This window comes from Gasterosteus aculeatus, chromosome 10 (assembly GCF_964276395.1).
Source record: "Gasterosteus aculeatus chromosome 10, fGasAcu3.hap1.1, whole genome shotgun sequence".
NCBI classification, from domain to species: Eukaryota; Metazoa; Chordata; class Actinopteri; order Perciformes; family Gasterosteidae; genus Gasterosteus; species Gasterosteus aculeatus.
In genome coordinates this window covers 4,000,360-4,023,046 of record NC_135697.1, presented here as the reverse complement: position 1 = coordinate 4,023,046, position 22,687 = coordinate 4,000,360, and the positions used below count along the sequence as shown (strand labels likewise).

At 50.2% G+C, this 22,687-nt stretch overlaps 1 protein-coding gene and 1 long non-coding RNA gene across 4 annotated transcripts in view; one reads left to right on the top strand and one right to left on the bottom strand.

Annotated features, from left to right (window-relative positions):
- LOC144383450 (uncharacterized) overlaps window positions 1–4,703 on the bottom strand; it is a 14,187-nt gene extending 9,484 nt beyond the window's left edge. Inside the window, exon 1 of the long non-coding RNA XR_013450851.1 lies at window positions 1,207–4,703. This is a non-coding gene — a long non-coding RNA (uncharacterized LOC144383450). The remainder of the gene's footprint in view (window positions 1–1,206) is intronic.
- Window positions 1–22,687, top strand: part of nedd9 (neural precursor cell expressed, developmentally down-regulated 9) — a 23,693-nt gene extending 1,006 nt beyond the window's left edge. The window contains exons 1-7 of one of the 3 annotated variants that reach the window (XM_040188925.2): window positions 892–1,176; window positions 11,209–11,589; window positions 18,940–19,038; window positions 19,480–19,605; window positions 20,158–21,330; window positions 21,455–21,544; window positions 21,823–22,687. In XM_040188925.2, coding sequence (XP_040044859.2) covers window positions 1,165–1,176; window positions 11,209–11,589; window positions 18,940–19,038; window positions 19,480–19,605; window positions 20,158–21,330; window positions 21,455–21,544; window positions 21,823–22,359 — 2,418 coding nt within the window. In that variant the 5' untranslated portion in view covers window positions 892–1,164 and the 3' untranslated portion in view covers window positions 22,360–22,687. Of the gene's footprint in view, window positions 1–891; window positions 1,177–8,645; window positions 8,652–11,208; window positions 11,590–18,939; window positions 19,039–19,479; window positions 19,606–20,157; window positions 21,331–21,454; window positions 21,545–21,822 lie in introns of those variants that run through there. The other 2 variants (XM_078080779.1, XM_078080778.1) reach the window with 2 other exon arrangements.

The following is a 22,687-nucleotide window of genomic DNA, read 5'->3' as shown; positions in this document are numbered from 1 at the left end:
TGCTTGGAACGGTGTGAAGCATTCATATATTATATATATATATATATCTTGGTGTGTTCTGGCTTGGGTTTGGCTTGGTTCCAAACCAAATTTGGTGATGCTCGGGTACGTCACGTTCGATGGGTAGGACCTCAGAGATAAAAACATTTCAGTTTGTGTATTTATTTATGCATAACAGAGCATGAAGATGGTGTTGGTGGAGCTGCGCTGTTGGTCGGTGACACATTCTTTTCTGAGCCAACAGACCGTGCAGAAGAAAACGGAACATAATCACACTTCCTTCATTTGTAAGATTTGAACTGTTTCTGAGAAGAACAGCCGTGACACAAACAGAGCTGTAAGAACTTCCTTCCATGCATTCAGTCAACTTGTGCTTATACTTTAGTCAATGTATGTTTGGCATTAAAGCTAATTCACGAGTTACTCGGTCAACAACCGACACAAATAAAACTAAAAGAATGAAATTAAAACCAATTAAAATGTAGTATATGATATTTTCATGAAGTGTGGCCTCTTGCTGATTGCAGATGTTTGTATAAACATGTTAAGGCCTACTTATTCTCAGCTACAACACAATTATAATGCATATTTTAAGATGTAAAGTTTTCCAGTGATTGTTGTGTGTACATCCATGGGTTCATTACAAACAAGAAAATCCAATAGCTAAATTTGGCACAATTTAAATGGTGTTAATCTAATAATTAAAACGTGATTCTCCCCCCATAAGAAATATCAATATTTTATATTTTCAAAATTACTTACTGAAAAAATATTGAAAGAAAGAAAAAAATAATGTATGGGATTACAGCCTGCAATGTATGCACAGGATTAAATATACTGCGCATACATTACACGTTGTCTGGTAATGACGTCAGGGCAGTCGGCGGTGGGCGGGGACAGAAGGCCTCCTCAGACCAATCAGCGGCGTCTTATGCAAATGCGCGGTTCCGACCCGTCAATGTGGCGAGCAGGACTCCGGCGCAGAGGAGTCGAGAGGAGCGCTGCATTCAGGGAGGCTCCGACGCGCTCGTTTCTCCGCGCACGACGCCCCGGATGGCCGCTTAACCGCCCGCGCGATCCCTGCTTCACACGCGCGCCGCGTGACGCGACCAAGCGGATATTTGCGCTCACTTTTGCCGGAGTCGCAGACAGAAGCGCTACAACATGAAATACAAAGTAAGTGATTTGGCGGTGACCCGTCCCTACCTGTCTCTCTCGCCACGGTGAAACCTGGCAAAATAAGAGCGTGGACGTCCCCACTTTGGGTTTCACGGCGATAGTTCTGAGAGTTCTGTGAACGAGCGCATCCGGGTTTGGTTTCGAATATCAGATTTGGTTGTAATGTGAAGAGGATGCTTCTTTGCGTGTTGTGTGGTTTGTCGGTGTGTACGTGTCTTATTTTGACACCGCATCATCGCTAGAGGCTGGATTTATGACAGGGGCGTAAATAGGGTTAAACGCCCCCCCCTTCATTAAAATAGTAGAAATAGGTTTCAGCAGAATAGAACACTTTACTTCCGAAAATCCAGTTGCCACCTGGTAGAAATGATCTCATTCAGTGTGGCCTCAATGACACGACGTGTTGTTGCTGTGTTTTTGGTTAATGTTCCGATGAGGTCAGTCCTGGACAACGTGTTCATGTCCCTGAAATTCAAAAGCTTATTTGTTCGGATGACCTCTAAAAAACATTGTCACCGTCCATTAGCGGAATGTCTTTTTATTGTCTCCGTTTGTTCATTGCTGACCCATTTTTTCGATCGCATCGGTGAAGAAAGGCATACAATCCTCTTACGGGAAATGTTTAGCATTAATGTTTCCAAATTTAATCTGGACTACTTGATTTCACCTCTAGATGAACTGATAAACCTCGTCAGGGGGTTTATTCTGTATGTCAAGTGACTAAAACATCATGGCAATGACGCAATGCTGTCAGCACAACTGAATACAATCATAGATGCTGCTGATTTCTATCATTAACTGTGCTGTCATACGTTCCACTTCTGGCTGAGATCATCAGACGCTTCCCCTTAACAAAAAATGTCCTCACAAAATCTCTAATAGTGCCCTTGACTTCGGCACATGACCAATCGGAGGCTCTGGCCGTCTCGTGACGGACAGCCTGACGTCAGTCAGTATCCACTTGTTGTGGAGAGTCCTTTTCACTCTCCGTTTGTGAAGCGCCGGCCGTTAGGAGACGGCCACGGCCGCAGCTCAGCGTCGTCTCGCCTCCACTGAAGTCCCAAAGTCTGCCTCGCCATATTTGGGAAGCAAAAACCGTGCAAAGTGTTCGGCTGACTCAGAGCTTGTTTTTCCGCCTGCAGGGCAGCGGCTGTTTGCTGAAGTGTGAAGTAGCTGCGTTGGCTCAGACGTCGGACTTGATACAGTTGGGCTTTTGGTGTCCACTGGGCCTTGTGTCACTCCTTAGCAGGGTGCGGTTGTTTGATAGGAGGGCGTGTGTGTGCGTCAATGTCCGTACTCACTCATTGTCGAGGGAGAAGTTGGGAGCAGTCGAGGGGCAATGATGTTTTTTTGTGGTGGGCGACGCCAGTGAGGGGAGCGGGGAAACGACCTCCACCGGGGCCCTGTGATCACCGATCGGTCAAGTGGATGAGAATGAAAGCGATGGTATCTGCCCGGGGGAGATCTGTGACGTGAAAACCGCGTCTGCACCTTCTTTGTTTGCTTTGGGGCGAGATAAAAGTGGAGAAACCACGCACGCCGCTCTTTGCTTATGATAAATATATCTGCGTTATGCAACGGAGCCAGAGGAAAGAGGCTAATTGGATGACGCGTCCTGATTTTCCGGCGCGTCGGTGGGGATTTTTCGCGCGTCAGAATTTCAAACATCCCAGTTAGAATCTGTTAAATAGTGCCAGAGTTCACTAAGTCCCCCCCCATCAGGTGAATTATCCACAGCTATATTAAGCGCCCTCACAGAGCGGTAATGTTACAACAGCGAGACGGGTGGCGCCCCCAGCCAACCCGTCTCATGTCCTGAGATGAGCTGTAGTGTGCAGAGGCTCCTCCTACTTTCCAACCTGTGTTCAGGTGTGAATGAGGAGGCTTGTCTTCCACAGGGGTCCTAATGCGTGTAATCCCCCCGATGGGTGGCACACAGGCGGATCTCTTACAGGTCACAGAGGCCCAGAGGTTTTAAAGGTAAAGTTCAACATTTTGGGTAAATGGGGTTGTTTTCGACAGGCTGCGAGTCGCTTTCAAGGGAAAGAAGTCGACACAACCCTACAATGTGACACTAGTTTCCTGTGGCAAAGTGAAGCGGCCAATCATGTGTTTTGGTTTCACCCGGTTCCATTCCAGATCAATAAATGCTGATGGCTAGTCCCAAGGACTAGATATAGAACCAGAGAGCTGTAGCTTAGCTTAGCTTAGCATTAAAACCAAGTTCAACTCCGTTCATGTTGTAAATTGTTTGATTATTTGTTTGATTCCATGAGAAATGTAGTTAATTCTTCTGTAACACTGCTTATTTTGAATCGCGTACTTAACAGGAAGTGCTTTTATTTTGCGAAAGGCAGGAAGTCGCATGACGTGTCTTCGCTATTTGGAGGTGTTGAAGCGGGATATCTTATTTTGAAAGGCCAGATTGTGGTTTATTAATAGTTTCACCGGATAGTTAGCTAAAAAGTGTCCGCGTCAGGAGACCGTGACGTTACCAAGCTTCTCCCGTCTGACCCTCTACAAGAAAAACAATCCACAAAGCGTGTTTCCCAAAATGTCAAAATGTTGCTTTATTGCTTCACAACACAACTTTCTGGCACAAGATAATATAAATAAATAAAAAATCAAAGACTTCCAGAACATTTAAACTCATTCCTTCGTATCTGACGCAACCGTTGCAGAAATAGCTTCACGACCACAGTGAGGAGTGATTAGGTGAACCCACATTCTGGCTTGTGTGTGTGTGTGTGTGTGTGTGTGTGTGTGTGTGTGTGTGTGTGTGTGTGTGTGTGTGTGTGTGTGTGCATGCGTTTTCTTTAGTGCTTCTTTTTCATGGGTTCAGGCTCCAGGCACTGATCCAAAAAGCAGCGAGGGGTGGAGCAGACATTGTTCTGAGAGGGAGGAGGAGGATCCTTAATGCTGAAAGGGCCTGCAGAAAATGAAAGAAAGAGGAAGTTGTGAGGGGAGCGAGAGGGCAAACAGTTGGGTGTAGTGGCTGATGGTGCTGTTTGGGGGGGGGGGAGGGGGGCATTGGGGGAGCGCCCCGTGAGAATGAGAGCATTCCGTGGCGTCGGTGCGTGGGAAGCTTGTGGGGAAGATGCACATGACAAAGCGGCCCTGGTGTTGGTACCGAGTCCGGCAGCACCGGGACGTTCTCCGTCTCGTCTGGCAGAAGGAGACGTTTTTGTATTTTCAGGAACAATAAAGCCTGGCAAGCCTCACGTGTTGTGAAGCGGCTTTTCCACAAGCTCCCCAGCTCGTTATAGGATGGAATTCAGCGCCGACCATTTCCCAACCTGCTGCCCGTTGAAGTAATGGCATCACCACGCTGTGACGGCAAGTTTCCGCTGCATTATTAGCGGAGTCTCAATGGGCGAGATTTTCAGTGCGCGTGAAGAGCTTCCCTCCCAGCCAGAGTGAATAGCGATCCCCTCCAACACCCCCCCTCCCACCCCCTTTCCCCCAGACCACCCTACCGGCTTGCTGCGTCCCCTCACCAGTCAGCCGGTCATTAACATTTGAAAACGGGCAGAACAGAGACCGTCTACATTGTGTGCCACATAGAGAGAGAGAGAGAGAGACACACAAAATCACCAACAATATAATCATTTCCATGCTTGACCCACGGCGAACATCAACCCCCTGCCCCCCCTCCCCCGCCTCCCTTTCCTTCCTTCCCCCTTGAGGAATGCCAGCTATGTTGCGAGGTCATCTCTCGAGATGCAGCGGGGCCTTTTGTCGGCTCGGTTTGAGGGCCGGTGCTCGTGGTGGATGGGAGGGATTATTGCCCCAGTATGCGTTCCGCCTTTAGTTACTTGCTTCTAAACTGGCATGCTTGACGATTGATAAGTTACCTTTGGTTTGTCATGTATAAAATTTAACTGAATATTGTTGTATTTATGACTGTTGATTTGATAGAACAAGCACATTTACCACGTCCTGTAAGGAATTATGTTCATGCATCCAAAAAGATTCCGTTTTCCCTTTAAATGTGTTACTTCTCTTTGTGTGATTATTGAACGTTGGTGCACAATGAACAGAAGCTGACACTAAGCTAATGTTGACTACTCGAAATGACTGTGTGCATTAGAGCTGGCAACTTATTTGATACTTGATTAAGTCATTTTTATGCATGGTTCCTAAGTATTGTTTTATTCAAGCTTCTTAGGTGTCAGAATTTAAGTTCTGGACTGTGTCAGACAAAACAAGATGGTTAAAAGACCTCTGTTTGGGTTCTGAGAGGTTTGCATTGGCGTGTTTCACAATTAAAACAATATAAAACATTTCACCAAATAGATTTTTAAATGAAGAAGCATTTCTTGCAGCATGGTCAACCTTTTGACGGCAAAAAAATCAAATATCAAAGTAGATCATGGAAAGCTCTAAGTGTGAATAATAAATGGAGAATAATAAACAAAAGATTCCCCTTTCATGTCCGATGCCCTTCCTGTCTCAAAGAGGGAAGATGGCAGCCTCAGCCGTTGGCCTCTTTGTCTCTGTGAGATCTCTGCCTGCCGTGAAATCAAGAAGACACTGGAGTGAATCTGCATCCCATTGGCTATTCCAATGTATGTGAGACATGTTTCACGTCTGGGCTGATGCCCCCCGGGGGGATTAGCGCTCGTCTCCGGGGGTTACCACCAGGCACTCGCGTACTCTCGTTTGGCATCAATGTCGAGTTTTGGAAACAATCCACCTCTGTGCTTTGCCAACGGCAAGCGCCTTCTGGCTGGGGCCCCATGGATACCAACCATGGTGTTGGGAGGGTTTGCCAGCGTTGATGATACTTTCCTGACCCGTGTAGATGCAGTAAATTGTATTTTATAGGTCAAACAAAAGTCCCTGGAGCTTTTATAGGTTCATTCCTGCAGGTTTACACAATTTGCACAGTCCTGGAACGACTCGGCACAATACGAGCGGTAATGTTCCACAATGTGTTTCCCCAGCAGCCGTTCCAGCTCACAGGATTCTAGATAGACTTTTTGGGGGGGAATATTTCCAATGTGGCTTCCACGTCTAATTGTAGGTTGTGACATGATAATTTCAAGCCTGGATCACTTTGGGTCCTGCAGAGGGCAGGAAGTGCTGGAGGCTAAGGAGGAGTTACCGCCATGTCCAGTTACCTTGTCGTTTATGTCACACTAAAGAAATAAAAAAGGATATGATGAACGGACAGAACGAGGAGGTGAATAGTCCCAGAACCAGTGAAGTTTGGCTGACGACACATTGCATTCAGTGTCCAGTTTGCATACATCAGGTAAATAAGGATTATGGATCCCGGCACATTACGAAAATGCAGGAACTCAACTTTTGCTGAACTGGAACCAGCAGGTGATTGAGCTTGTTAGCAAGCAGTTGTCTCCAGATACGCAATTAACTGTGTGTAACCTACGTGTTAAATAACCTCCTGTCAAAGGCTCCAAAAGGACGGGAATAGTTCAAATATAGTTACGAGAAAGGTACCAATACCTTTTGAGCGGTGTTCGGTTAGCAGCCATGCTATCTAAGCTAGTTAGCAAGCTCTTCAATGTCTACTTATTTAATGAAATAATATGTAATTCTATGAACATGTCAGAGAGGACTTAACTGCACAGTTGAGGAAAGAGATAAACAATCTGAGACCGTTATTGGAAGTAATTTGCGCTATAGTTCATAGCTTGCACGTTAGCGCCCCAGCTACAGTGTAACAAGTAGCCCCGCGAGTAGTCTGCCACAAATCATGTTTCCCTGTGATCAGGCCGTCCGTAGACTAACATGACTGAAAAATATCACAGCTCTCAAGCGGAGATGTTTTGAGCATCAGCGGTTTGTCGCGGCTTGCAGGGCGGTTAGAAGCAACCTCTTACATCACATCCTGTCGCTCTCCCTGTGGCTGTTTGGACGTTTCAGGCTGCGGAGGATTCCTCGCAGCGCTGCGGCGGCTCGTGAATCACAAATGAGAGGAGAGGGAGCGGTGTCATATTTACTCTGTGGAAACAATAGTCTTTTATGCAGAATGAATGGGACTGTTTCTATCAGCCTGAAGTAGCTCGGTGCCGCGTCCTGAATACAAAACATCAGTCGCACAACCAAAAGTGAGGCTTTTCAGCTGGTTGGAAAAGAAACCACTGGACACGCCACTGACGTCCATGTTTCAATCAATGAGCTTGATGAAGGCCGAATCGACTTTGTTTTGTTTTTAGTTCCAACTCAATTCGCGCTCGTGTAACTGTGTCAAACTATTGATTTACAGCTGCTTGCATGCAATGCATCAATCATGTCATTGTGTTGCAGCAGCGGTTGTCTTGGATTACGTTTCCCTGACTAAAAATCTAAGCTACGTTAACTTGTGAGATTTTCCGCAAAACTCTTTCTGCAAATAGCGGAGGTGAAGTTTCACCAAGCCTGCCGTGTAATTACGTTAACACACGGGCCACTGGCTTTGGCTGTAATCAGAGGGTCAACCTTCCTGAAAACCGTCCAAATGAAGAAATTACCATGTGCTCTGAGCTCTGAACCGCTTCCCATGAGCCCCCCCCTACCCGGGGCCCTTCACACGGCCCATTTATTTGAACTGGCTCTCACCCGCACTCTGAGGAACGACTCGTAAAAAGTCATCAGGTCCTCATTACCGCCATTACTATAATTATTTTCTATATTTAACCATGTGTAATGAGGCCAAATGAGCGTGCTGGTTCGGCAAACCATCCCAGGGACGCGTGTCACGGTTGGTACGGCCCTTAATGCTTTCTTTCTCACAGACACTTTTTATGGGGGGGGGGTTAGGTTGCGATTGTTTGGGTTGAAAACATCCTTACATCCTTACATCCTTACATCCTTGCATCCTTGGGGATGCTGTGTCTCTGCTGCGTGGAGCGGGTTGTGCCTCCATCTACCTATGAGCGTAGTCGGGGTCCTCTCAGCAGGCCAGGGACGTTACATAAGGTTTTTACCATTGGTGTCTTTGGATGGTCCTCGCAGGCTTTCGACGGCGGACGTTTATACTGTCTGTGATCAGGCGAGACGGCGGGGGAAGAGAAGAGAGCCGGGTCGGCGTGTGAGCCACAGAGGGGAGGGGCTCGGACAGCCGGGGGGCTTCGGGCGGCGCATCGAGTTCCACGTGCACGTTTCCTCGCTTTCTGATGGCAAAAACATAAGAGGCCGTGAAGCCGTCCTCGAAACCAGATGTTGCAGGCCAGGACATTTGTCAATAATGACAATAAAGCTGTTTAGTATTAAAGAAAATATTTCAGTTGTTTCTTTTCTGGAAAAAGTGCATTTTTCTTGTAAACGTGTAAAATCCAGTTAAGTTAAATTAAGGTAAAATCACAAACTTTCTTATTAAAGTACATTTGAAGAATGCAATGTAAGACAAAACATATATAAATATTAAAATATATAAAAGTATTACCATTTGAAATAACCCCCTATCCTGACATGTTCTGACAATAGCTTGTACGAAGCGTCGCACAGCTTCCTATCTGAAATACAAAGTGAGGAACAGCCCTTATTCACAGGAAGCAACCGAACGCCTCGCACCTCGCACCTCGCCTCTCAGCGGGCATCTTGGTCTGTGGGTGAGGCAGAAGGTGCCCCCCCCTCCCCCCCCGCCTGCCCGCTAACAAAGGGCCAACACATGTGTTTATGGGCGGATAAATGGCGAGCGCTGCAGTCGCCGTGATGTGACTAACCGATGTTCACACCAGAGATCTGACGCCCGCTTAATAGTAGGTAAGTTAGAGTCATTGCAGCCACGCTTCTGACTGAAGCAAACAACAGAAGAAACAGGATCTGCGTTAGCCAGTTAACTTGGGGTTAACCGGTTAATGGTCGTACTATGAAATTGACCGTGATCTGTATCTGCACTCACTTCCCCCACAAGCTGGGCCCCTAAACCGCTCCACGTTATGTGTTATGATGCAGCACATCTTCATGTTTTCTGAAGCATTTCTAAGGCAGAGTAGTTTGTAGACTTCATGGACGGTTTGAGCTTTTTATCCAGCTATTGGCAGTTCTAAAGCAGCTTAACGGTTTGACTTTAACATTGGGATTGTTATAGTATTCATGTCTGGTTGACATTGTTTTGTGTTGTTGCAGGTATGAAAATGAGCGATTTCTGCCAAAATACATTTTCATTTTTCTTTCCTCTTGACTACTAAAATACATTATGTTAACGTATTAGTTAAGTAGGAATGTTGACATTATACAAAAGTGACCATGAAGCCTCGTCACAACACACTAAACTCCACTCAGCATTGGTTTGAAATGATCTTCATGCAGATCTGTTTTTCTGTCTCCTCTGTTGCACCCAGTTGTGTAACATCACTAATCACGCTTGTCCTCGATGCTGTTGCATATGACTCGCACCGCTTTGCTCTAGTTTCTTAGTGTTTAGTGTTTAACCTACATTACCGTTTTATGACCACCAGTGACGCTGTTAAACTTGTTATCTTTGTCTGCAGGACTTGAAGCTCCATATTAAGGAAGCGTTTTTTTTTTGTTAGGATAAAAAGATTTGTGGCTTCTGAACTAACAAGCATCACAGAAGTAGCACACGTGGGAATAAAGTTCTGAAGCTCAAGGTCTCTAATTTCATATTATATATAAACTCTTAATTGGAGACGTAGTTCCAATAGCAGCAATCAGCGTTTAGGCTTTTCCTCGTGGATGCCTCTGCCAGCCTTGATCCGAATTATTATGACGGGCAAACATCTGGGTCTGCTCCCATTGGGCGAAGTCGACCTCCAGGGGTCACAGCCGGGGTGGGCGGTTGATTGTGAGGGTGCGATTGTGCGCCTGGTGTTGCTGCATAGTGTTCCGTGGCAGCGCGCTCAGACAATAGGGAGGCTCGGCCCGCAGACTGATAACCACGTTTGTGGAAGAGTGTTTCACGTGGGAACTGCATAAATCGGACCGGGTAGGAAAGAGGAAGTAGGGTTCAAGAAAGCATCAAAGAGGGCTTCCTTATTCCCACAAAGAGCTTCTAGAGGGCGAGGCGTGATGACACCGAACGACAAAAGAACTGGAAACATCGAATCACACTTTTACTGTTGAGGAACAGTCAAAGTTGCAGTTTTTTGTTTAAATGTTGCTGGTAATCCTCACTTTTTCAAGATAGTATTTTTTGAGCCAATTGTGTATTCCGCTCCACACTTCAATTAGGATTTCTATTGTACTCCGCTTACTTCATCTGGTGTGCAACAGTTTTTTCTGTCGGTAGCTTCAGATTTATTAGAATAGATATTTTCTACTGCAGAAGCCATAAATGTCAAGAAAAGATGTGTTGCTGTTTTTTTTTGTATTGTCTGACTGGTGTGGCAAAAATACATTTAGTCGGGGTGTACATGCCAATGGGAAAGCCAAACGCTCTCCTTTCCCTCTATCCAACTTGAGCAAGGCTTCTAATCCCCTAATTGTATTTCTGGAGCTTGCATACGAGCTGCAGGCCTGTTGTGCTGGCCAGTTTGTCATTATGCGCCTACAAAGCAGCTGAAATGGAGCGTTCATAGTCAATTAACCCCTTCCATGGATGAATAAAGGCTAAAGGGAAAATACTGATGTATTTACTGAAGCAATTAGTCTTTAAATGCCCCTCTCAGACACAGAAGTGGCAGACTCTGGGGAGTTTCCTATCTCCAAAATCGGTGCCTTTTTGAGTCATTACGCCTCGCTGGCCACTTAACTGTTCACCGGGATAACTGTGCCCCGGAGCGCAGGGAGCGGGCTGAGAAAATCCCATCAAGTTCAGAATGGTCCTAAATGGCATCTGGCGTGGAGCTGTGGACTGACGGGATCCTGCTTGGTAATTTGAAGCACAGGGAAAAGTTCACCCGCATGTCATTCGCCAAAGCGCTTTAAAACGGTCCTATAAGTATCACAGTGTAAAGTAGACGCTAGTGTTTTTAAAGGGGTAGTTTGTGGTGGGACGAAAGCAGACCTATCTATTTTATGTTCGAGAATTGAATCAAATTTGACGGTAGGTTTCTACGACTTTATGTGCGTGAGATCGCCTTTGTCTAAAGAGCGTCTTCTTCCTTCTTCTTCCTGCAGAACCTGATGGCCAAAGCGTTGTACGACAACATGCCGGAGTCCCCCGAGGAGCTGGCCTTCCGCAAGGGGGACATCCTCACCGTCATCGAGCAGAACACTGGAGGCCTGGAGGGCTGGTGGCTCTGCTCCCTGCACGGCCGCCAAGGCATCGCCCCCGGCAACCGCCTGAAGCTGCTGATCGGACCCATGTTCGAGGCCCAGGCGCCGGCCGCCGCTGCCCAGTCGCCCCCTCAGAGCTCGGCGTACCAGCAGAAGGCGGGCTCAGGGGGGGCTCAGGGCATCTACCAGGTGCCCCCGTCCCTCCAGAGTCCGCAGAGTCAACAGAGCATCTACCAAGTCCCCCCGAGGAGCACTCTGGCCGCTGATAACCCCCCGAGCAAGGTGAGATAGTGTGATGACTGCTTTCCTTCTCTGCTTTCTGTCAAATCGCTCTGTCGTTAATCATTCATGCCATTTTTGCACCGTGTAGCTGCTGATTTGCAGCTTTGCTTTACGTAGAGGGGACAAACTCCAGAGTAAAACCCCCTGCCGATGGGACATCAGCAGACTATGGGCTTTCTTGTCAAAAAAACTGGCTCTTTTTGTCCCGTTAACAGTCCAAAGACTAAAAATACATCATTTTGTTTATGTGATGATATAGTTATTGTCACCGAGTAGTGAAGTTCAAACTTCGCTAAAGCTAATTCACATGATTTACCCAAGTGAAATGGCGACTGATGTGTTGGACCGTTCTGAGATCAGGGGGGTTTGAAGGCGTAACATTCGACGTGATGGGACATTTGCACCCTGAGCCGTTGCTGCCGCCGTGCCACGACTCTCATCAGTGTGATTGCACACGCGGCGAGCCGGGAGGCCGCAGAGATTGTGGGTCTGCGATGTGAAATGTGGACAGGGTGTGGCGGGCCGGTGCTCACCACAGAGCAGGGTAGTGTTTTTGGCGTTCTGTGTACATTGGCACACGGTGTGTAGCAGAGCCAGTCTGAGCCACAGATGGGCCGCGAATATGGGAACCTGTGGAAAAGCAAACAGAACAGAGCTGTTTTGGGGATTTTGGCGGAGCCCAGCTGCCCTGAAAGTATTTCTTCATATGAACGCTTTACACAGGGGTGGCTGGCAAATCCATTACGCCTGGCACGCCCTTCACAGTCATTAGTGGGGTTTCCATTGTGCACGTTTGTTGTTTTACTGGCTGGATGGTGCATCGTTTGGATGGGGATGGTTCATGGAGTCCAGTTGTTTTCCGAGTAGATTTGAAGCTTTATTCAAAATGTTGACATTGAAACTCAAATTTCGACATTTAAATGCTGCTTACTGAGTCTTGGGATCTATTCATTAGTAAACATCTGACCAAGTTTAGTGTTATACCGTTTATAGAACTAAACGACGGGTTTAGGAGCTTTAGGTTCTGTTCTATGACTTCAAATATGTCAATAAATACCCCTCTCATTCATTTTGAAGCGCCATCATTATTTTTTTCTTAGTTTGAAGAGCACGCCATTTCAAAACAAGTGTGCGCCCAGTGATCCTTCATTACGAAATGAAGTCATTGCAGCTGTGTGCTCAAAGACCTTTCCTGTTTATTCAACCGCTTAACTAGTTTTAGCACCTCCGACCGGATCATCCCTCCAGGAGACGGGTAGTAATTACATGCTGGATGAGCTTCTGCAATCTCACGGGTGTTTTTCTTTTATCAAATCAGCTCCAGCCATCACAGAAATTAGCTCCGGTATGCGTTTTCAGCAGGTACATAGGCAGCAGGCGCCGAAGGCTTGGAGGACTTTGTGCGATTGACTGTGTGTGATAGAGCCAGTCAGAGGAGAGACCTGCCAATCAACCTGCACGCCGTCAACCAACACCTCCCCTCACCGCTAATGAGCCTCGGGGTTCACTCGAGGAATTAAATTTCAAAAAAAGGCTTCAGTGATAACATGGAAAATCAAATGACTGTGCAAAGGACTGTAATCATGTTATTGGAGAGATTCAATTAAATTGTGGATGTTTAACTTTCCCTCTAATCTGTGGTTGTTAAAGTGGTGCAGTCTTTTCAGCGGTGGTTCACGTCTATGAAATAGAACCATTTTGTTTGTGTAAGTGTATTTTACGGCGCTCTGTGTTCCAGTGACGTACATCTGCCTGCTGGACAGAAGCCCCGTCGACATCTGTGGCCACAGACGTTCCTTTTAATGCCAAACAGCTCAAGTTAAAAGGTCCATTACCGAGTCGACGTTGAGTTATTTTAGGCATCCGGGGTTTGAAATATAAAGTCCCTTATTTTGCACAGACAATATTCATTTAAAGGGAATTTAAAACACATGGGACACAAAGCAGCGTATCTCAAAAGAAGCTTTTGCTACTTATTCAATTTTGGGGAAATTACGCATATAGAGTGTTTTTCAATTGGTTAAAGCTACAGTGACAAGATTTAAGCTTTAAGAAGTTTTACCAAAATAATTGACAAAAGCGACAATAATTAATTGGCCGCAATATAAACCTGAAGTGAAGTCCGAATTATCCAGGAGACTTTGTGTCTCCTTCCACGTTGACACTCTCAGCAGGGTAAACCCGCCTCACGGTATCAGTGGGGATCATGTCTGTTGACATGGAATCCAAACCGTGACCTTTGCTCTTCAGAACACCCAGTTGTTTACTGCTGCTCGTATTGCTGACAGGCCGCTGAGCATCGACCCACCCTGCGTGCATCCAAGAGCCAATAGGCGGAGGGGAAAAGGTGTCACTTGCTTGTTGTGAGGGGACACTCACCCGCTTCCCAAAGTGATTATGGAGACCGATGCCGGCTTCCGAGACAGATAATCCCCTCTCGTGTTACCCTAACTAAAGCCTCCCCAGTGAGAGCAGTTCCTGCATTTCCTTTGACATGTGTCATGTGTGTGTGTGTGTGTGTGTGTGTGTGGGGGGGTGGGCAGTCATGCGTGCGCGCCGACCCCACAGTGCAAATCCAGATTGGCGGCCGGTTGCCCTCTCTCGTCACGCGGCACATGAAAGGCCAACTGAGGTTTTGCCGCTCCAATCCTCTGCGGCTGTTTGATGTTGCGGCCTTGTCCCTGGGTGACCTACGATGCCCCCCCCCCCCCGCTGCCTACTTCAAGGCCTCCGAGCTGGGGCCGTGTTGCCCAGAGGCCTGGAGCTCTCGGCCACACAAAGAGCCTCTTCAGAGCCGGAGGAGCCTGGCAGCGCCTTTCATCGCCGCGCTCTTAGAGGGCCGCTTCCCGTCTCAAGTCCGCCGCTCTCCAGTTCCCTCTTCTGCTGCTGAAAGGTGCGTCTGTTCCGCGCCATCGGTTTTCCTCCAGAGTCGGGCGCTGAGGTCACGGTGCTCAGAGATGGGCCGGGTTCAGAGTTCAAAGATCTTCAGCTCTCCTTATCTTCTCCCACCAGACGGCCTGTTTCGTTCGCCACTTCCTGACTTCCCAAGGCCCACTGCGCTGTACCCATAGATCCAATCTTCTCATTGGTGCCATAAAGGGGCACGGGTGCAACAAAGGGATTGATAAACTCCCACACAGGTTGAGGAAGTGGCCCCGGGGGCCGTGTGGGTGTGCCATCCACCCCTTGGATGTAACCGCGTTATGTGAAATGAATGGCGTGTTTGTTTGCCCGGGACATATTTTCTCGGCCTAATCATGCGCTTGACAATCCCAGCACCAGATAAGTGAGTTATTTCTTCCTGGAGCGAGCCGGCTCCTTCAGACGACCGTCTGCTCGCCATTGTCGCAGTTGTGATCAATCGCTGGCCCATGAGACTTGACCGGGGGGGGAGTAGTCGTAAATCATTTGTACCGAGAGTAATCTGCTCTCTCTGGTGTGTGTGTGTGTGTGTGTGTGTGTGCATACTGAGGACTTTAAGATCTAAGATAAAGTAAGCAAAGCAGGAGCTAAGCTGCTATGCTTATTGTTCATTTTTAGCACAAGAGAAGGCAAAGAGTTTACTTTACGATCCAATTTTATCCGACCAACTGAAAGATCCTTCGTTTTGCATCATAGGGCACAAAGAAAACCAGGAAATGTGTACATTCAACAGCGAAAGCCAGCTGATATTTGGTGGCGTTGTTCGCTACACTACAAATGGGCGGTCCGCCTGCCGCTTGGTCTCCACGAATACTGGATGGATCACCACAACGTTTTGCTCAACCATTCATGTTCCTCATCCAGTCAGACTTTGGCAAATACATCAGCCTTCACGTGCAGGTGGACAATGGTAACCCGTTCAACCCGATGGTGAACGTGGTGTGTGATGTCCCTGCTGAACCCGGTGTTGGCGTTTAGCGTCACCGAGGACTCTCGTCTCGCCTCGTTTGGAGATTTGTGCTCATGACATTTCTTAGCTCACATTATCCTCTTATTTTCTTAAAACTTCTCTCATGAGATGGTTTTCTTAGAAAGAAAAACGCCCAAATGTCAGACTCCTCTTTGAACAGTGCTCCGTGCAGATAATCGCGCCAGCGGATTAAGAAGCCGCTTTGATCACAGAGGATGAGCGATGATCCTCAGTCGCGCTGAAAAAAAAAAACCCCGTCTGATTAAGCTCGCTGTCTGTTTGGCTTCAGCCGGTCGGACGCGTCACGGAGCCTCGCGGGACGCACTAGTTAATTACCTGCGTTAATTAGTTTGGCACTTTTAATAAGCTGGTGGCTGTGGGGGGGGGGGGGGGGGGGCGGCATTCTCCCTGCACCGTGTGTGTGTGTGTGTGTGTGTGTGTGTGTGTGTGTGTGCGTGTGCGTGTGTGTGTGTGCGTGTGTGTGACGGAACAGAAACAAGGTGGAAACCTGTAGGAGGTGGACGGTTGTCAGCATCCAGGCGGGGGGGGTGAGGAGGTGTGGAGGGGGCGATGGATGGATGGATGGGGGGCGATGGATGGATGGGGGGTTGGGTGAGGAGGTGTGGAGGGGGCGATGGGTGGATGGATGGGGGGCGATGGATGGATGGGGGGTTGGGTGAGGAGGTGTGGAGGGGGCGATGGATGGATGGGGGGGGAGATGAGGAGGTGTGGAGGGGGCGATGGATGGATGGATGGATGGGGGGGAGATGAGGAGGTGTGGAGGGGGCGATGGATGGATGGATGGATGGGGGGGAGATGAGGAGGTGTGGAGGGGGCGATGGATGGATGGATGGATGGGGGGGAGATGAGGAGGTGTGGAGGGGGCGATGGATGGATGGGGGGGGAGATGAGGAGGTGTGGAGGGGGCGATGGATGGATGGATGGGGGGGAGATGAGGAGGTGTGGAGGGGGCGATGGATGGATGGGGGGGGAGATGAGGAGGTGTGGAGGGGGCGATGGATGGATGGATGGGGGGGGTGGATGGATGGGTGGATAAAAGCGCCTCTCTGGCGGCGGCAGCAGCGTCGTCGCTGTCACCGTCTTTTATGAAGGCGACCGTGTCGTGACAAAGGCGTGTGGGTTTGTGTCTGCGGGTCATTGGGGGGGGGAAGTGGCTGGGTTTGCGTGCTTAACAAATGAAAAGGTGTGAAATGATGATTTCCTGTGAACAGGGACTCGTCTTTAACTGACATGTGGGTAAACGGCCATTAATTAAAGACAATAACTACATGCTTATACTCACATTTGTCATTTAAAATTGAATTTATTGTGAGGTCTAGAGGTCAAACCACCTTCTACGTGTCACAGAATCAGAAATTGTGTATTAGTATTTGTATGGCCTTTATAATAATAATAATAAACAGCACTGGCGAACAGTCAGTAAAACGTTTCCATGATTTGACACACAAAGGCCTCAACTAACATGTTTTCACTGCGACGCAGCGTCCAACATGACGTCAAATCTAAGATAACATATTACAAACTCCTGCGGTAGTTGCTGCGACGGCGCCTCTCAAATGACTCCCAAGTAAAGCGGGAAAGCCTTTCGTGCCAAAACCCGAGTAAACATTGCGTTGTTGTAAGAGCCGTGACTCACTCGCCGAAGGAGCGTTCTCAAGGCATCTCATTTTGCTCCTCGGGCCGCTGCTTTTAAAGCCGATCCCTCTGTCGTCACTCGGTGTGCTCCGCCTCCTCGCTGAGCCCATCGCCTGAGGGGGGGGGGGGGGGCCGGGTCATGGCGCCCCCGCCCCCCCTGGGAAAATAAACGAGGAGCGGTGGGGCAGCTGGCTGAGGGGGACGAGTGCCACTCAAAGCCGTGACACGTACCTGCGAGAAAGGACACCTCGCTGCCATGTGACCCCCCTCCCCCGCCTCCAGCGCCCCCCCGCTCATCCGCCTTTTTATCAACAGCACACAAGCTCGACCCGCGGGGGGCAGCAGCCGGGCCGGGTGACCTTTACAGAGTGTCACTTTGTTGTTGCGTTCCACCTGCTGAGGTGGACGTTCTAACAGCATATTTGCATCGTCACGGAGTTGATGCACAAAATGAGCAACTAGGCCCAACGGGGGGGAGAAGGCTGGTGTTCACACCGGGCCGGGGACTTACGCCACTTCCTCCAAACAGGAACTGCTAAGAGCTTTTAATGCTGCTCATTTGCTTAGATTTGAACAAATATAAGTTTTTAAAAGAATTCAGCCATTTACTTTTTAATACTCCCTGTTTCCATTCCTCTAAGCAGCCAACATACGGGCACTGTGAATCTGAAAAATAAATAAATACAGTATAAAAGTTAGATAAAAGTAACCTTTTGATGGGGGGGGTGTAGTGCTTTACAGCCGGATGCTGCATTCCTGAGAAGGTCACTATTGTTCCGGCGAAACCTCTTTTATTCCAGCAGCCCGGCGCGTTGGGAGCGACGCCTGAGAATAGTCCCCGAGCACCGGAGCTATTTATCCCGGCGGGCGGTTTATTTCAGACCCCCCTCTTTAAAAGGCTGCGGGTGTACGTTTCAGGTCCGACCCCGCGGGCCCTGCTGGGATGATGTACGCACGGACAGGAATGCCAACAGAGGACACGTTGAATCGCAGAGGGTCCCGCTCTGATCCCACTCACGAGAAGCACATGGAGCAGCGTTGGGTCGGACTCAGATGAATGGCATTCCTCTCCATACTAGGCGACGTGCTCTCATTTTCCGTTTCCTCTCTCTTTCCACCTCTGCTCCCTTTTCTTCCCCTAATGAATCTCTTCCCCCCCCCACGCTCCCCCCACCTAGAAACAATAACCCCAGTTGGAGTTGGCTGATAAACGTGCAGAGACGGCATTCCGATGTTCACTCGGTGCTGCTACTGGGAAGCGCTCTCGTACGTCCCCGGAGACTTTCTGCCAGGAAGCCGTGCGCATGCTTCCTATTTTTGAGCCCCATTAACGCACCCGGAGCGGCGATAGCGGGGCGCGGAGGGGGGGGGCGCGGGGGGCAGCAGCAGGGAGGGACATTCCCGGCATTCCTCCGTCTGTCTGACGCAGCATGGAGGTCCGCTTTCAGGGGGGAGGGAAAGAGGTGGATTAGGGGGGGGGGTGGAGGGGCTTACGAGGAAGGAAGATGTGCTAAAAAGAGAAGATGAAGCCGAGTTTCTCTTTGTTTACTTAGTTTAGCATCAGGCTTGTTGGTTCCTTCAACACGTTCACCATCCGCCTCACGTTTAATACCAAAACATTTCACAAAGTGAAGATTTACTTTTTACCGACTGTTTCCATTAGTAAATGAAAGCGATACATATTCATCTCACAGCTGTCAGGAGATGCAGGTGGCAGGAGGACTGTGTTTGTAAAGGTGTCGTTTGCTTTTTGGGACAGCAGCTCTGATTGTTTGCTCCCCCCCCCCACTGTGATCGGACAGGTGGTGACCCCGACCAGAGTGGGACAGTCCTACACCTTCAGCCCCGGCCAGCACAACCAGCAGGACCTCTACGACGTCCCGCCCAGTAGATCACAGGGGGTAAGAGTCTCACGTTCTATTCTCTAGATAGTGGAATGTGTTATCAGACATCCATAGTGTTCCACTAATATCATAAGAATAGTACCATTGACAAATGAACATGGATAGAAAAATGTCAACGTTTAAAGAGTTTAAATGAGTTCTAGTTTTTGTTGATGTATCTGCTATAATGCAAAACCACGTCGCTCTAGAAACAATCAGAACGTCGTAGTCGTAGTTCGCACGGCAGGAAACGCGTGTTTGTCTTTGATCTTCAGACTGTTTTTATCCTCCAAACATCCTGCTGTCTGCACCGACCTGCAGCCAGTAAACCTTGCAGCTCACCGGAGAAAGGTTCTCTTGAAGTGGCGTGGTGCATCCTTCACAGCGTAGCAGCAGGACGCCGTAGTGGCCGTTGCTCGGGTGCTACGAGTCATGTTCATGGTTCCGCTCCTGTTTCAGGTGTATGATATCCCTCCGGGTCAGATGTTCCCCGGCGGCAGAAACCAGGGAGTCTACGACGTGCCCCCGTCTCAAATGGACCTCAGGACGCAAGGCGTGTACGACGTCCCTCCGTCTTCTCAAGGGGTGAGTAGACGTCCCGCCCATCAGGCCGACGTTTCTGTCCAATCGAGTTGCCCAAGTGGTAACCGTTCAAGTTATTTATTGACACAGTCACTGGTATTTCTCTTAATTGTCTGCAATGAGTGGGTAATACGTCAAATGTCACATTTAAGACATTCTTGCGGCGGCACTAAGTGGCGGCTTGGCCTGCCAGCAGTTTAACCAAAAGCGCCGCGAGTGTTTCTCCATCTGGCCTTTACAAGAAGAGAAAGAGCGAAGGCCGTATAGCTCCTCTCCTTCCAGACCCGCTAAGATTTCAGCGTGTTATTTGCGTCGTTCTGGATTCGGGTTTTGGGGCGGGCTTGTCTTGCTGCACTGAGTGACTTTCAACATTGATGGAGGCCCCCCCCCCACCCCCCCGGGCTCCGACTACACGCACCACCCGCTCCACCTAGAGGCAGGTTGATGCTTCGGCGTGCTCCGTGGTAGAGGGAGGAAACTGGGATTTCATGACACTTTCAAATAAACCCACCCAGAGATTGTGAGTTCTCACCAACGCTGCTCTTCTCCCTGCAGGTGTACTCTGTGCCCCCCTGCAGGAGCAACCCCGCCCTCCAGGAGGGCAACTACGACTTCCCCCAGCCTCTCAAGCACAAGCAGGAGGGCATCTACGACGTGCCGCCCGCCGCCCTCGGCAAACCCTCCCACAGCCCCCAGTCGCATTACGACTTCCCCCCCGCAGCGCAGCCCTCCGCCCGGCACCAACACCCCAACGCCAACGAAGGCATCTACGACGTGCCCCCGCCCGCCCTGCACTCGGGGGCGGGGTCCCAGAGCGACGTGTACGACGTCCCGCGGGGGATGCCGCCCTCGCAGCAGCACAGGACCTCGCCGGCCGACCGGGACCGGAGCCAAGGCGTCTACGACGTCCCCGTCGGGGACGCCCGCGCGGCCGGGGACGTGACGGACGGCGTGAACCGCCTGTCCATCTCCAGCACCGGCAGCACGCGCAGCAGCATGTCCACCTCCTCGTCCTCCACGGGCTCGGCCGCCGAGGGCCGCCTCGGCCTGGACGTGGACGCGGCGGTGCAGCGGCTGCTCCGCCTGCAGCAGGCCGTGGAGGCGGCGGTCGGCGCCTTGCAATCGATGGCGGCCTCCCCTCACTGGAGGACTTTCCCCTTCATGGAGCGCCATGGCAACGACGTCCGCGCGGTGCTGGACCGCGTCCGCGCCGCCCTCGGGGATTTGGTGGCGTTCGGCAGAGGGGCGGCGGCGAACGCCGCGGCTCTGTCGGACGCCGGCCTGCACGGCAAGCTGAGGCGGCAGCTGGCGCGCCTGGAGGACTCGCAGCAGATCCTCCTGCAGGTCTACCAGGTCCTGGAGGGCTGCAGCTGGGCCCTGAACGCGCTGGCGTCCGCCGGCAAGCACCACAACAAGAGCGACGACCTGGACCGCTTCGTCATGGTGTCCCGGACGGTACCCGACGACGCCAAGCAGCTGGCCTCCACGATAGGCAGCGGCGCCGAGCTGCTGTTCAGGCGGACGCACGCCGACGGCTCGCTCTCCGCCGGGAGCACGCCGGAGGAGGGCGCCGCCCACCCGCTCGGCTCGCCCCCGTCCGATAACAACAACTACGGAGGGCAGACCAAGCCGTTCCCCGTGTGCCCCGGCCAGGACAAAGAGCACATGAACAACAGCGAGAAGTGTGTGAAAAGCTGGATGGAGGACTACGATTATGTGCACCTGCAGGTAAGTCCTTGAGTATTTATACCACTGCTGGAAGTGTTTAAATCCATCTCACCCGGTTGGAGACGAAGCACATGGATGTGTGAGGACCTGCTGCCTCCTCTCACCTGCTCGTCTTCCTCCGCAGGGCAAAGAGGACTTTGAGCGTCAGCAGAAGGAGCTGCTGGACAAAGAGAACATCATCAAGCAGAGTCAAGTGCAGCTGGGCCAGGAGCAGGTGAGCCCCGCCCCCCCTACCCCCCCCCCTCTCTCTGTGCCCCCTCACAGATGTTCATTATCACGTCCTGCATGTTTATGAATTCATACCAGAAAACACACGCAGATGTTGGCCCTCAGGGTGTCAGGGAGACAAACATCTGCTTCTGCGGCTCATTTTTGGGATCATTTGCGTTTCCTGTGGCTTCGCTAATCTTTTTCTTACTTAAAAAAAAAAGAAATGAGACCCGTTGCCCCCCTCTAACTACCCCCCCCCCCCCCTCTCCTCTCCCCCCGCAGATCAACCAGTTCAAGAAGCTGGAGCAGGACGTGATCAAACCGGTGGAGAACGACGTCACGCAGTGGATCTCGCACAAGCACGCCGGCGTGCCGCCGGCCGCCTCGGACTCGCCCCCCGCCCCGCCCCCCTCCGCCCGCCTGTGCGCCCGGGACCGCCAGCTGCTGGGCTTCTACTCGGAGCAGTGCGGGCAGCACTTCGCCACGCTCCTCGACGCTGTGGACGCCTTCTTCGGCTGCGTGGGCGGCGGCCAGCCGCCGCGCATCTTCGTGGCGCACAGCAAGTTCGTCATCCTTAGCGCCCACAAGCTGGTCTTCATCGGGGACACCCTGTCCAGGCAGGCGTCGGCGCCCGAGGTGGCCAACCGCGTAATGAACTCCAGCAACGTGCTGTGCGACCTGCTGAAGACGGTGGTGGCCGCCACCAAAACGGCCGCGCTGAACTACCCGAACACGGGCGCCATCCAGGAGATGGTGGACCGGGTCACCGACCTGTCGCGTCACGCGCAGCAGTTCAAAGAACAGCTGGCCGGTTTGTGACTTTCACCCAGGACACGGACTGCGTGTGTACATTGATCTAGTACAAATATATATTTACAATATATATATATATATATATTGCTTATCTCTGCGTTTTGGATGTTGTAAATAGTACCCGTTCTGTAAATATATGCTCTATTTTTGTGTAGATTGTTTTATATGATGGTTTGAATATACGTGTGTAGGTGCAGTATCATGTAGACCTTTTCATAACATTCCTGTGGCGTGTTCAGAAGCACCTTATGAGATGTGAGTGTTTCTGCTTTGTTCTCCTCGTGTAGTCGTGTTGTCTTACTGCTGTTGTGACAGTAAATCTCCTTGTAAATCA